The following is a 15,594-nucleotide window of genomic DNA, read 5'->3' on the forward strand; positions in this document are numbered from 1 at the left end:
ACCTTTGGCACTCGTAGATTTACTAGACTAATGACATTCATACCTGATATGGTCTCTGTACTTTGGCTGAACATGATGATGCACCTTGACGATTCATCAAGATTATCATCCCTGGTGTCTTGAGTTAAACATTCTTTGATATATTTGATGTCTTTTATTTATTTTGTTATAAAAATATATTTTTAATATCCATGTAGAAAGGATCCCTATATATTCTAACTATATACAGTAACGTCTAAGTTGTCTTCTTAGTTCTGAACACAGTAAGTTGTGTCGAAACATATTGAACCAACAGAGAGTAAAATAAAGGTGATTTTTCTAAATGTGTTCCAGCGGCTCGGCTGCGGTGTTTCTTTCCGAGGTTTGTGGGGTTGATGGCTTTAATGGTGCTTATACTCGCTGCCATTCTTAGGTAATGCAATCTTCCCTCAGTCAACACACACGTCTGAAACACTCTGCCTACCAGACTGCACATCCTGCGGGTGCCATCCATGCCACAGTCCTGCCTCTACCCGTAACTACAGAGAATCCAGCAGCTGTATAATCAGTTAAACGTTGTATTCACCACAGTTTGTTGTTTTGTTGTTGAATTCTTGTGATTACAGAAACATTCTTAAAGGGAAATAAAACAGTGATTAATGTCCATTGCAGCAGCAAGATATAAACCTCTTAAGTTTGATTGTAACTAAGGTGCTTGGAGAGAACAGACTTTGTTATGTTGTTATGAATATCCTTGGTGACTGATGGAATTAACATCATTTCACTTTTAGTGTACTAAATCATCTCTAACAATAGTGGATCCAAACCTATTGTGCAATTTCGAAGCCTCAGGCAGCAGCTCTGTCATCGACAGCGCCTCCTGGAGTCTCTCGAAGTGCCGGTTTGTCACTCAGGCTCCGTCGGATGTGCCAGAGGAAGCAGCCAGAAGGAGGAGTGGGACATAACTCATGTCAGTGTTTGCACAATCTCGGAGCCCATCGGCTATCATCTGACGGCAAATTAGCCTCTGAGGGACACGGCCAATATTTTAGGGCTTCCCGTTTAGACAGTGGATATCCAAGCTTAGGAACTAGTGGGACTACAATCCGTTACTTTAATCACAGGGGTTGAACATTTCTCCACACAAACTCTATTTTATGTCGAGATGACATTTTGACTAATCTCTACTAAGAGCTGTCTGCATATGAATGCACATAAATTATAAAGCGGAAGCATTTCGGTCAGATTCTGAATATTAACATTCAGAATCTGTTTATTACAAGATTGCTCTTTGCACAGTGGGACTCTTGCACCACTTTCTCTCTCAGCATCCACCAGTGTACGAGGCCAGGGGTGTGCAATCCACGATGCTTTATGTGAAAGGTAGCAGGGTTCGGCAAACACTCATTTGCAGTCTCATGTGGCAGTGATTAATTTGTCTGTGAACTTGCTGAGAAGACGAGTTGTTCTGTGGAGCCTTGAACCGCGGCAGTGGCCAGTATTGTGCCAGCTGCACTTCTCGTAGGTGGGCCAGATTTGAATTTAACACACACAAACATTTTTACAGGCCGGTCGTCCTCCTTACAGCTCAGAATCAGATGTCATGTGGTAGATGCAGGTGTGTTTTGCAGCTTGTGTTATCCTTTAGACTCGTTTGTGCACAAGGGCTTGTGGGTATTCTATGGATAAAGTCACTTAGTCAATGCCATTGTATTTAGGTAGACAAATATCTATTATATATATATGACTTGTGTATTCTCCTGTGTCACATTATTACATAAGATAATTTCACCATCAGAACTTTATCGTCTTTTATAGATTATTCTAATATTCTATTTGTTAATTAATACTTAAAAATCCTCTGTTCTACATGTCTCAGTGTCTCAATATTTGCAGCTATATTAAAAGTTGTAACTTTATGAAAGCAGTGACTCACCTCAGGGCCTGATCATCATATCACAGCTGATGTAAAACTTTCTGATGCTCAGATACTGATTGAATAAAGCACCTCCATCTACACTGCAATATAAAAAGTCATATATGAGTTTATGAACAAGTGCTGTTACTATGGCAATCATGCATTGTATTAATGTCCTTTAGCGTAAATAGCTCCATGAGACCGTTGACTGCGAAAATAATGTTTTTTTTTGTCACAGATGATATTAAAAGTTGTGGTACAGGAGAATAGCCCACCTAATGTGCACATCTGAGCTATTTTTAAATGTATGGTGTGTATTAGTGAGGCAGCAGCTTAATAACGTCCTCATTTTAATCTGTTCTTACATTAATTAGCTCTTACATGAGATGAAAGCCTTTCCTATGACAGAGAATTTATGTTTTCCAACTCAGTGTCCTTGGATGAGGAGCTTTAATTAGATGTAATGTGGAGGACAGCTGATCAATTTAGAGAAAGTAGCCCAGCGCTGTGTTCATGACTGTGAAATGTTCCATTTTTACTTTGGGTGAATAAAAGGACATGTAACATATGGGACATATGATACAGAAATACTGTTATACAGATGATATCAGGCTTTTTAAGAAGAACAGCAGTGACCCTTGTTTTCATCCCTTCTTTGTCGGCAGCACATCACCCCGGACAGCTACATCCCCTGCCTGACAGATCTGTGCAAGGCATTGTGGGAGGTGATGCTGAGCTACCACCGCACCATGCAGTGGCACGAGGAGCAAGACAAACAGGAGGCCGCACCAGCTCCAGGTATGAGACTTGAATCATATCGAATGGTCCTGGTACTTTTTCTGGATTCATTTATGTTCAGCAGCATTTTATGTGGGTGCAACTGCAGATTCAGGACACAGAAATTAAGTTAGACGACATGACGGCTCCTCAAAGTGAAGCCAAATTGTCTTGATTGCCCCCTAGTGGCTGGCCACAGTAGAGGTCATAAACCCCGCCTCCTCCATATTTGTGGATGGGACATCGACCAAAGTACATGTCAAATAAACTTTCTTTAAGATGGTTTCTGACATTATAGGTAGCTATTATCACAATGATGTTTGCTGAAATAAAATTTTTTGGGGGCTAAGTCTGGTTTTAATTAGTAATTTGATACGAAAAAGAAAAAACAGTGTGAGACATCATGATTGACAGCCGAGACTGACATGTGATTGGTCGTGCATATGTATCTACAAGACCTTGATACAGCAGCTCCACACCACAATCAACCGGGCAGACTCTGGTTCCAGATGTTTCAAAAGGGATATTTTCGCTTATTTTTTCTGCTGTAGAACTGCGTCGTCCATCTTTATGCACAGTCGAGGATTCAGAACTAAATAAACAATCCAAGTCAGATTTTTACCTCAAAATCTAAATATTATTTCCTGAGAAATTAACGAAAATGTAAAAACATGCTCTCACAATGGTGGATCCCTGATCTTTAACGTGATCTGCTACACAATTGTATGGGTTCTTCTGTAGCCCCTGCTCCATCCTTTTAAATAAAGTCTGGTGCAAATCAGTTCTGTACTTTCCTTCTCTTTTTCATTTTCACTCTCCAAATCTCTTTCTCACCTATTTTCTCTCTCTCTCATTTTTCATCTAATCTTACTCAAAAAATCGCCAAATCTGCTCCTTATACCCTGAGCTGAATAAAAAAAAAAGGTATTTCACAGTTTCAGTCGACAATAACTCGGTGAAAATGGGGTCAGCTTTCTCCACACACCCTGAGTGCCACTCTCTCCCGGGTGTTTGATTTCGATATACAGTGAGATAATCAGCTTTAAAGCTCACCTCGCTGTGTGGATAGAGAAGAGGGAATGGAATCTGTGCCGGTGCTTCAGCGCAGCGCTCGGTGTCGAGGTGCGGATTCTGAAGTGGCACATGTTTGTGAGCGCTCGCTGTAAGTTCTGTTTCAGCGTGCGGGTCGTGGAGCAGGTCAGTAGCAGAATAATCCCTGAAAACCGCTGCAAGTGCACACAGGGACGTGCATTGTCTGTTTACTGTTGCAGCTCTAGGATACAACGCACTGATAACACAGTGTTGTGTATGTGTTGAATTTGTGCCGCGTTATCACATTTAGATTGGGTTAAACAGTCTGTGCTAATTACATGAATATAAATGATATGTACACATTATTGAATTTACATTGTTGGATTAGTGTGACCCTAGATAAATATATGCACATTTGATGAACCATGATTGATGTATTTTTTTTCTTATGGAAACGTGTCCGTGTGACTTTGAGTTTCTTATGTTTCCATGGTAACAGACACAGGGCTGTAGCTATTAATACTGAATAATTTGACAAAAAACAGACAACGCTGAGAATAAAGTGATAATAGGTCCGTTCTCATTTATAATATTCAATTTATAGTGTCTTCAGTGACCTTGTTCACTTTCCAATGTCATCTCGACCTGTTTTTATCCTTTCAGAAAATAATTCGCTTTTATTTGCTACATTTTGTGACGATATCTCCTCCACTGGAGAATTCGCTCAAATTACAGTCCATAAAAAACAGCACGCCACATCTGTCCAAAACCCGAAGTTTATGTCTGGATCCGTCTTGCGTTTGTCGCTGCCCCTCCAGTCTGCCGCCAGATGTGAAAACATCAGTCGCAAGAAGCTCTGTTGTCAAGGCAATACATACTTTGTGGTTTAGCAGTAAGCTCTGCTCCCAGTTGTATTTCTTACCGGTGTAAGAAAGGAGGCCATGGTGGATTTTTCACTTCGTCACTGTTTTTGATCATTTGTCTTGTCATACACCCTCATATTAGCTTGTGTCTTCCTGCAGCCTATTGGAAGATGGCTAATTTCATTTTCCCATACTGTACTGAATTCATTAGATGAGTGGAGGAGGTTTCAAGGAGGTCCTGCATGTTCTGTGACAGTACCCTCCTCGCAGGGGAAAGGACACACACCACGTTTCCTTTCACGAGGCCCATCTATTATCTCACTATTTGATTGGCTGTCACCTCTGTGCAAAGGTGTCCCCGACCCTGGCTTTCACCTTTCTGTCTTTATTGTAATGTCTGTGTGTGTGTGTGGGGAGGGTCCATCAGAGTAGTGATTTACTGTACAAGCGTTGTCTTATTTGTCGAAGAATTTTTTGCAGCTACAGTGACCTCCATCTCACACCGGAGGCCATCAGGGTCTTAGCGGTCTCCCCTCCTGAAGATCACTCACTCCCCCCTCTTTCTGCTGACACACACACACACACACACACACACACACACACACACACACACACACACACACACACACACACACACACACACACACACACACACACACCTCTCCTCATTAACGTAGAAAAAAAGAGCATCCCCGTTAAATTTAGGGCTGTGGCCTCTTGGTATATTGAGCCGGTCAGTGTAACGTATCACTAATTAATCTGGCCACTTGATGAAAGCAAAGGTTGTTTCAGGAGGTGAAACAGGCCAGGGTCAAACCCCGAGCCGACAAAACGGATTTGCTCCTGAAGCACACACCCCGTCATGTTGGATTAGCCCTGATGGCCGTCAGGTGCAGGGGTCGCTGTGTGTGTGCACGTGTGTGCATGTCAGCATTTGAGGGTAAATAACCATGACCGGTTGTGTATCTGTTACATGTTCATACGGGGGCATGAACCATGCAAAATAGCACTGGAATCTGTGGAGGCTGTCTGCTCTGATATGATAAAGAAAACCATCAGTTTTCAAAGCTCAGGGTGAGAATTGGCCTTCACACATCATTAATGTTCACTAGTAACATACTATACAAACTAAACCAGGGGACCTGCTATGTGGAGTAACCTATGTGTTACTAGCCTCTCACTGAACATACTGTAATTGGTTTTATTTTTGATTGATTCATTTCATTATGTTTTTTATTCATGCATACCTCCCTACTGCTGAGTCAACATGGCATCTAATCTAATGGATTTCTCAGTATTTCCAACCTGCTTAGATCACACGTAGCTGAAAATACAATACCTTCAAACACATCTCTGTTAAAGGACTTTCAGGTGGGAACTAAGATATACAGTTTAATCTACATATTACAGCGACCACATTTTTAAACACATATTCATATTGTTTCAAAATATTTATATATGAATATATATGCTCAGAATGCACCAAATCATCCCTGAATAAACAACAATGGAACTGAGTAGAGTGCATACAGTTCCTCAACCACGGTCCAACAGTCCCCTTAAATTCAATCAAGCTGCAGCAATTTCACACTCTCATCTGATAGATATCTCTTTCCTAAACAGGTCAGATTCTTTTATCAAGATCCATCAATTAATCTCTGAGAAAATGTTGAAAAATTGCCTCACAAAACTCCCCTCGCACTGTTGGATCCGCCTCCGGATCAGAACCTAAATTTAAAGGGTTCTTCCATGACCCATATTACATCCTTCCACCAAGTTTTGTAGAAATTAGTTTGGTTGTTTTTCTGTAATGTTGCTACAAACAAAACAAATTCCAACCAACAACAACAGACAGGGATGAAAACATAGCATAAAAAGTGTACGTCTTGTCAGGTGGGGTGCGTTTAATCCTCTGTGATTAGAATCTGTGTTGCCCTAACTTTGTAGAGCAGGTTTCCAAAGAAAGTGTTTTAATTTATAAACTGTCAGTGTCATCATTGCTGCTTTATTACTGACTTTCTCTTTTACTTTCTTTTTTTAATTCTTAATCTTCCCTTCACTGCTTCATCTGCTTTCATTTCAGAAACCAAAAGTTGTGTTCTGACTTCTCTTGATAAACTTAAAAAAATTTATGCTAAATCATGCACGGGCTGCTCTTGTATGAGTCATAGTTTGATACAAGCGGGGAGCTAGGGCTCCTGTAGGCGTTTGTCGTGAGTCATTAAGAACTCCGTTACCCACAATGCCACCAAAGGTCGAATACCGGCCACCACCTACGGGTTGGCAAAGGATGCTCCCTATTATTTATCTTTTCCTCCCTCTCTGCAGTAGCACTTTTTAATAACCATTATAAATGCTTTCCAAGTAGTTAACCTGGGGAGGCTGTCGCCGCCCTCACTGGGTCAACGGTGGGAGACAGCACTGACACAAACTGCTCTGACAACAACAGGGAGTTAATGAGGAGGAAGTTGTTGATGGAAAAGTACTGTACTTATGTTAGGACTAATCATCAAATGATTCAAATAATTTGTTTATTTCATATATTTTAAATGTTCAGTCATTATATATTCTAATTCGACCATGTAGACATTATGCACATATCTTTAGATTCAGTGGTAGTTCAACTTTCCAACATTATCATTATGTCCAATGTACATAAACAATAAACGCCCATATATACACTTAGAAATCATAGAAAAAGACACTTATCATAACTCCAGAACCTACCTGAGAATCAAGACGTTTACAATTTTTCGTTGTCATTTATTCTGTCTTACTTTACTTTACAATACATTTCGGCAACGTATGACATCACCACATTGAAAGTGAATGAGCAGCGTTTCCATTGAAGCCTGCAACTCGTACACGTGATTGCTGTGTCACTCTCACTACTGTCCTTGTACTCAGGAAATGAAACCAACTTATGAAAACTGCCACGTCACCATCTCCCAGCCTGTCTGTCCTTCTGTCTTTTAGTGAATGACACAACTGTTTTCACTTCTGTCCCTATTATTGACTCAAATAACAAACATATTACTCCTGAGGACGGGGTTTGAAATCTACCAGCGTATTCATTAAATTCCCATACACGTTTTATTAAACACCGCCCCAATGTCATCATTAGAAACCATGACTAGTCGTGGCTGTGACACGACAGCCGTGTGTCTGTGCATTTAAAATGCATCAAGTAAAAAGAGAATCTGAGGTGAATGACAAAGAATATTTCATATCATGTATTACTGTCCCATCCATTTCTGAGTGGGATGATCACAATCAGTTGGTGGCAGGAGAAGATAAACATCCCTAATAGCTCGCTGCAGATGTGTTCCTGCTCGCCAGAATGTTGTGAAATTTATATCTTCGTGTTCACCAATAAACTCACTGGTCTAGTGCTCAAAACGGCTGTTTTTAAAAAATAATAATAGTGTTTATTTGTTTCTGTTACCCCAGAGATAAGACACTTGACCATCTCAAGTCAATATGTGGTGTTAAAATAGCCTGTGATATTTTTCATGACAGGGTTCATGACTCGATTAAGTTTTAATGGAGGTGTCCAACTGCTGGAGATGGCAACAGAGCTTGTATTTGGCCTTTAATATTTATTTCTTGATGTAGAAAATAGTGCCAGATTAATAATTTGATGCAAGTGATGAAGATTGATGTAGAAAATGAAAGGGATGGTGTAATCTCTCTCTATGAGGGAAACCCACTGCTCCAATCCACTGCATCTTAACATGAATTCCCTCCTGAGGATTTTTCTCTCATTTGGTGGACTGGGTCTTCTGTCAGAATCCATAGTGAGGCTCAGCAGATCCTTTGTGCTGCTAATTGTATGCTTCAGCGTATGGTTAACACAGTGATGTGTTAGTAAGTGCTGGTGTGCATGCAGACTGATCAAAAAGGAAGAGTGGAAGAGGAAAACCTTTTATGGTCAGCACAGGACTGAGCTCTGCTGTTTCTCAGGAGCTGCTTTTAGACATTAACTGAAATCCTGAACATTTTATAGAGGGGTTGTGTGTGAGAACGAAAATGTCCAAGTCAGTTGCTTTGGACACTTTGTGGAACTGGCAGCCCTCCAGAAAGATGTCTGGATAACGTCTGAGGGAGCCCATGTGTGAACATTTTGCACTGCATTCCTTCATTATTGTCACAAAATCACAATCACAAAAAAATAAAGGATCCACTGACCAAAGATAAAATCCAATTCATCCCACTCAAAACTTTGTTGCCTACATTACCCATGTTGCAACCTGACTGTTGACAGTGGGGTCAGAGATTTGCTTGTAGCACCTAATGTAGCCGCAGTCTGTTAGCCTCAAGCAGCACAGACTGAGCTCCAGAGGTCTGGGAAGCTCACTCCTTTCTATCACCAATATTTTTCAAAATTTCACTTTTCATTATGTTTAGTGTCTTTAGGTTCAGACTCTCACTCGGCATCTTGCTTCTGGAGCCTTTTCTCGTCTGTCCCTGCTCCGTCTTTCCTCCATACACTCTGTCATCATATTGATAGGATTAGATATATCTCTGTGTGTGGGCATAATGTTTGTTCTTAAAAAATATATTTTTTATGTCTTGCTTGTTGTTCCGGCATGTCATTATGAAAACACCCCCAGCGCCACAACAGGGCAAGAGATCCTCCCGCCGTTCTCCCAGCAGGTCCGGAGCACCGTGGCTCCGTTTTGACAGCAGCTCAGACACACTCGAGTCAAGCTGAGCTAAATTATGTGTTTGCATTGTTAAAGCTTTAGGTCTTTTCAACTTGTCAACTCGCGCCTACAGAATAAGAAAAACACCCCGAGTGATTCATGCCTGTCTCCCTTGTTTTCTCTGTCCAACATCATCTGGTTTAATAGTTAATGAAGGGTAGTGTGATTGCAAACACAAGACTCGCACGTTTTCTCTCAGTGACATATTTACGTTTTTCCCCTCGGTGCTCTCACACCAAAGCCTGAAGTCTTGGAAATTCTTGTCCCCTGAATGTCTTTCTCATCAATAATCTGTGCCTCTTCCAGTGATTGGAGCACATGAAGATGGATTTGCCACGTTTGTCGGTTTGCCTTTTCCATTCGTAGAAGAATACTTTTTTTTTACCAGAAGTAAAGAAGAAAGAACTCTTATAAAAGACTTGTCGTGTTCACCTTGTATCTATTATGAGTAATATTGCAAAAATAATGTCATAATTTAAGGCTGTATCATTTTAGAGGGGGGATATCAGAGGATCTTCACTGTTAAAATGTGCATCTTGTTAAGTTGTGTATCACAAATAGCAAAATAGTCTTTTGGCTCATCAGCACCACATTATAGCAAGTACCAGGATCATGAAAATATTGTGCAAGGAAAACTGTGTCTAATTTCTAATATAATATTTGGCAATGGTCAACTTCAAAGTTATGATTGGTTACATCTGTATGTGATTTCTGGAATTTCTCAAGAAACGATGAGATTGGTTCAACATTTAGGATCCAGAGGAAGTGGAACTCTGGTGTGAGTTCTCCTTGCTGCTTATTTCCAAACAGTTTTTTTTCTTTTTTTTTCATTAAACTGTGACTTTAGTCTTGTAATTTGATATGTTCTTATTAAATTGCAGTTTATTTCTTATTATATTATGACTCTTTCTCATTGAATTATATCTTAACCCTCACAATATTATAACATTATTTTCAAAATCTCTGATTATGGCCCTAATATTCAGTCGTCTTTTTCATGGTTTTATTGTTTGTTTTTTTTTCCTGTAAAATGTTCAGTCCAGTAATATTCAGAACTGAAATATCACTGCACTTTTTTAATGTTTTACACTTAATATAAAAACTGTGACATTTATTTTTTTAAATTAGCTTTTGATAAATAAAATGAGCAGTAACAAAAGAGAGACAAACCTTAAACAAGCATAAATATTAACCAGTGGGGTAATCCATCAGCACAGTTTTATCTGTATTCTCAGCACATTAATGGGATTTAATGTGGGACTCGCAGCCACCTGCTCGTTGACTCACTGGCTCTGTGTTTCTGGCTTTCCCCACAAATCCATTTCAAACAGGGCGAGCAGCTTGAGATTGATTGAAGCAATTTTCTGCTAAAGGAAAGTATAGCAGCTCCGATGACACGGTAGCCTCTGCAATATGTGCACCACATGCTACTCTATCTGAGTGATCGGTGAGAGAGAAGAACATAAATAAAGGGATAGTGAGCGGATGATGGAGGAGGAACCGTGTTCGCTGAAAATGTTGGTGTCATTGTCCGACTGTCTGAGGAATCAAACAGCTCATTCAACGGCCATTTGTCTTTACCAGCCCGACTGGTCTTAGGTCACTGTCAGTCGTTCTCTCTATCATCCCTCCAGCAAACATTCAGGCATGGTCAAACTGACACTAATGGACTACTGACAGTAACCTGGTCAGATCTGATGATCAGCTACACCACATTTCCCTGTTCATATTAGACTGCACCTATAATAGTCTTTTTAAATGTTTTTGTTGGTTGGTTTGTCAGAATGATTACACAAAAGCAAAAAAACAGATTTCCACGAAATTTGGAGGAAGGTTGGGACGTGGGCCACGGAATAACCCATTACATAAATAAAGGGGTGGCTCCAGCATTTATTTTTCACTTTCTCTAATCCAATAAAGGACTTTCTTTTTCATGTTCACTGACTTCCAGACTCTAATTCTTGGACCTGGATTTAAAAAAGAAATCTGACATTTTTTGGGACTATTATTTATGAGTTTGTGCAAGGAGCAAGGAGACTTTTGGGCCTTGGCGGAGGTATGTGCTCTACTGAGTCCCAATCTAGTTCGACTTTTATTTGGGTCCGGTCTGTATTTGCATCCATTCTTTTGTCCTCTGAAGTCAGTTTATGAGGTAATTGGTCTCATGCAGAAAGAGCAGAGCAAAAACAATAACTAAATGAAATGGACAAGAAGACGGTCTCCTAATCACTTTTGTTTGAATATTTCTAGATGGTGCAGCAGCAGCAAAGTCTGATGAGTTGGTTGTGGACCGCAGCTACGTGAAGAAGAAACTGGAGCACGGTCTGACACGGATCTGGCAGGTTTGTAGTCTGCCTCCCCCTTTCTCCGTCTGTCTCTCTTTTCAAAGTCGTCTAGTGTCTTCTGTTTTTTTCTTTACTTATATATTGTCTTTATCAAAACGTCCACAAATCAACCATGTCCCTCTCATCTCTCTCCTCAGGATGTCCAGTTGAAAGTGAAGGCCTACATCCTGGGCACGGACATGTCCAACTTCAAATATGATGATTTCATAGTGGTACTGGACGTCATCAGCAAGTACGTGCAGTCTCTCTCTTTTTTGACTTTACTTGTTTCTCACAGTACTCATGTGCTCAGTCACTTACTAATTCACCTCATATGATACAAACATGTACAAACAAACACATATGTATATATTTTCCCATGCCCAGTCAAAAGCTTTCATTTGCTTTGCTTACATGTTAAAAAAAAAACTGAGGTTATTATGTCAGTAGCCAGTAGCAAACACTTATTATATATATTAACTACCTTAACTAGTAATTTGCGTTAAACTGTGTTCAGGCTGTGCACTACTCAGCTTCACTCTATGTTGGAGTTCACACTGATGAGCTAAAACATTGACCACTTACAGAAGAAGTATAAAAATATAGTATTATATATAGTCATATAACACAAGGGGTTCTCACAAAATTGTTGTTGTGGACAAACAAGCCGTTCTCTGGGGCAGGGCCCCCTCTCCGCTCGGGGCCCCAAGCAGTTGCCTGCCATGCTCCCTACGATGTGTTGTTTCTTACTCCATGCCCTATGTCCTGGTGATAGTGATCCAGTTTGTTCTTGCTGTCAGTGACAAAGAGATTATTGAAAACGTCAAGGCCACACACACTATAAAATATAGGACAGTTTTCTTATTGTTATTGTGTAATTGTGTGTGTTCATATTATCTTTATTTATTCATAAAGAATACAACCATTGTCTGGACAAATCCCTCTGTTGTACATCTTCCCTCTTCATCTCCTTCATTCACTTTTGTCTCCGTCACCGTTTATTCTCTTCCACCCCCTCTTTCAGGTTGATGCAGGTGGGTGAGGAGTTCTGCGGCAGCAAGTCCGAGGTCCTGCAGGAGTCAATCAAACGCCAGAGCGTCAACTACTTCAAAAACTACCACAGGTACGAGGTGTTTCCATCGCATCTACTTGATCGTGTGACAATAAGAAGTCGTCTCTGTTCATTCTCTTAACTGATGGGATTGATTATGTGTGGACAATTAGACACGCTGTGGATGGATGTGACATGCACAGCCGCCCCGATATTCCTGAAAGAAAGTAGTGAGATGATTGTAAGTGGAGCAGCTTTTCGAACAGCAGGTTGTCATCGCTTGACAGAAACTTTCGCACACAAGTGCAACCATTGGCTGCCGCTAACGGGCTCCACGCCGAGCGCAACCCTCCTTGGGATAGACGTGTAATTACATGATAACACTCACTGAGCTGGAATCACATTTACATCTTGATTACATACCCCAAACTCGCCAGCCACATGAATATGTATGCTGTCACACGAGACAGCAAGTCATCATCAGAGGTGATTTGCATTGATCAGTGATTGTGATTACCTGTCAAGAATTATTAGTAGGATGATTAAATATCAGAGAGATTATAAACTTCATCCTTATTATAGAAAATGGAAAAGGAGCGAAACACAGGGGCAAAGGCTGGAGGGGAAATCAGTAGGAAACTGAAAAAGAGAGTAAGGGCACTTTCACGCCTACTTTGTTTGGTCTGGAGCTTCCGGCAAATTTTTGAAACATGTGGACTGAATTCCTCTTTAATTTATTTAATTAAATTGATTTTGAATTAAGTCTTTATAATGAGTTACAGTTCGATAAACGGGTTGGCAGTTAAATGAACACAAGACACAGTTAAAACTAATAAAGCCAGGGCAGGTAATCAACAATGAAGGCAAACCAGACAAAAACGAGAAGTGAAGTGCACTGAAATGAGAAACAAGTCTAAGTAACAAAGTAAAACAGGTGGTGATTAAAAATGCACAAAATAGAAAAAACTATAGGGCAACAACACTGAAGTCCGATAAGCACAAGACGTCCAACAAGAGATCCACAAAGAAAAAATCCCTCCAAAGTTAAACACAGGATATTGTCATGACTTTTCAGTTTAGTCTAAGGTGTAAAAGGTGCCTTGGACCATGATGAACCAAAGTTTTATCCGACTAAAAGAGGCGGCATCAGTCGGGATTAAATTTAACCATGACCACAGTTCATTTTCAATGTGAAAATGTTTTTTTCAGACATTCGTTCTAATTGCAGGAAGTTGAGACATTAATCAATACAAGAAGAAAAAAGTGGAAGCCTCATTGATTTACCCAGGAACAGAGTTTCCCAGACTGCAGGATTGATCACAATCTTTGGTTCCAACTATTGACGTTGATGATGCTGGTACAAACACCCTAATGATATTACAGTGGCAAGAAAATATATGAACTGAGCCCCTTCATTAATTTTCTCCTTTCATTTTGAAAGGACTACTACCCACGCCAACGTCAGACATACGCCTGTCTACAAACCAATCAATGTCAAGTATAGGTAGACGCAGTCACCTAGATGACTACAGATTGTTTGAATGTCATAGAAAGAAGTCTTAAGTGCTCTCCATAAATTACAATGTAAAACTAAACAGATCAAATAACAATGTAATAAAGATATCAACCATGATCTGAACGGTCAGGTGTGAAAATGTCCTACGACTTAACAAACCCACACAGAGAGAAGAAGAAGGCACATTTTTAACCCCGTCTCACGCACACACATGCACATCTGCATCCGTGCGCAGGAGGATTCCAGTGTGCATCTTCTTTGCATTAGCTGTGATTCGTTTTCCAGCAGGTTGTCATCGTCAGAGAAACACATCAGTGACCTTTGACTGTGTGATGCCTGTTTTTGTCTGCGGGCGGCCTGCAGAAACACACTCATTCATCAGGGTGGTTGTGTTGTTGTTGGCCTGCGGGTGCAAAGAACAGGATGACAGGGCTTGTCAGGGCTCAGCCATGATTAATATCTAACAGATTTTCCACTCGTGATCTCATTTTCTCTTTTATTTAGTCTTGGAATTATCAATGCATTATATTGGAGGAATATAGACGTGGGGACTAGTTAAATAAGCATTTTGTAAACTAATGTATTTTGAAGTCAACCAGGAGTTTTCAGTCTCTCGCCTCTTCCACATTCCTTTACATGTCATACTTCAAACTGCTTTAAGTCAGGTGATAGTGGGTGCTGTGGTGTTTGAAGTCAACACTGCTCTGACATTTCACACACAAAGACCTGATACTGACCCGAGCAGGTGGACAGAAGGGAGGCTGTCACATGCTGTGATCACAGTTAACATGGAAACATGTGACACACACACACACACACACACACACACACACACACACACACACACACACACACACACACACACACACACACACACACACACACACACACACACACACAAACAAATGTAAACATGCACGCACACACACATGTTCTTTATTCTTTTCCATGTGTACCAGTGACCTTTGCAGGTTGTGTTTTTGTCAGCAAATTTAATCAGAAATCTCAGAATGGAAGCTGGATAATTGTATAAAATGGCATAAGGTCACCAATGGACAGATGTTGACTCTTTCTCCTCCTCTTTCCGTTTCTTCCTCTTCCTCTTCCTCTTCCTCTTGTCCTCTCGACCTTCGTCTGTCTCCTCAGGGCACGACTGGAAGAACTAAGGATGTTTCTGGAGAATGAGACGTGGGAACTTTGTCCTGTCAAGTCGAACTTCAACATCGCCCAGCTCCATGTGAGTAAGAATCACATCAGTGAGGCAGCAAGAAAGGAGGCGGGACTTTTACTGCACGTTATTCCTTCACGGCTTTTATTACAGGGGTTTTCCCTCCACAGTCATGAGCTATAGTTAAATAATAATAAAAAAATAATAACTTGAACAGCAGAGTAGATCAGGTGCAAATACCAAGAAAAATGTTTTAGGTA

The 15,594-nt window shown here is 40.5% G+C and overlaps 1 protein-coding gene across 3 annotated transcripts in view; it reads left to right on the forward strand.

The window, feature by feature from the left end:
- The window catches only part of vps50 (VPS50 EARP/GARPII complex subunit), a 103,732-nt gene that overhangs the window by 46,138 nt on the left and 42,000 nt on the right, over nucleotides 1-15,594 (forward strand). For all 3 annotated transcript variants that reach the window (XM_034599986.1, XM_034599989.1, XM_034599988.1), the window contains exons 13-17: nucleotides 2,563-2,695; nucleotides 11,526-11,617; nucleotides 11,758-11,852; nucleotides 12,624-12,722; nucleotides 15,313-15,403. In XM_034599986.1, the coding sequence (XP_034455877.1) occupies nucleotides 2,563-2,695; nucleotides 11,526-11,617; nucleotides 11,758-11,852; nucleotides 12,624-12,722; nucleotides 15,313-15,403 (510 nt within the window). The remainder of the gene's footprint in view (nucleotides 1-2,562; nucleotides 2,696-11,525; nucleotides 11,618-11,757; nucleotides 11,853-12,623; nucleotides 12,723-15,312; nucleotides 15,404-15,594) is intronic.

This window comes from Hippoglossus hippoglossus, chromosome 11 (genome assembly GCF_009819705.1).
Source record: "Hippoglossus hippoglossus isolate fHipHip1 chromosome 11, fHipHip1.pri, whole genome shotgun sequence".
In the NCBI taxonomy this organism is placed as follows: domain Eukaryota; kingdom Metazoa; phylum Chordata; class Actinopteri; order Pleuronectiformes; family Pleuronectidae; genus Hippoglossus; species Hippoglossus hippoglossus.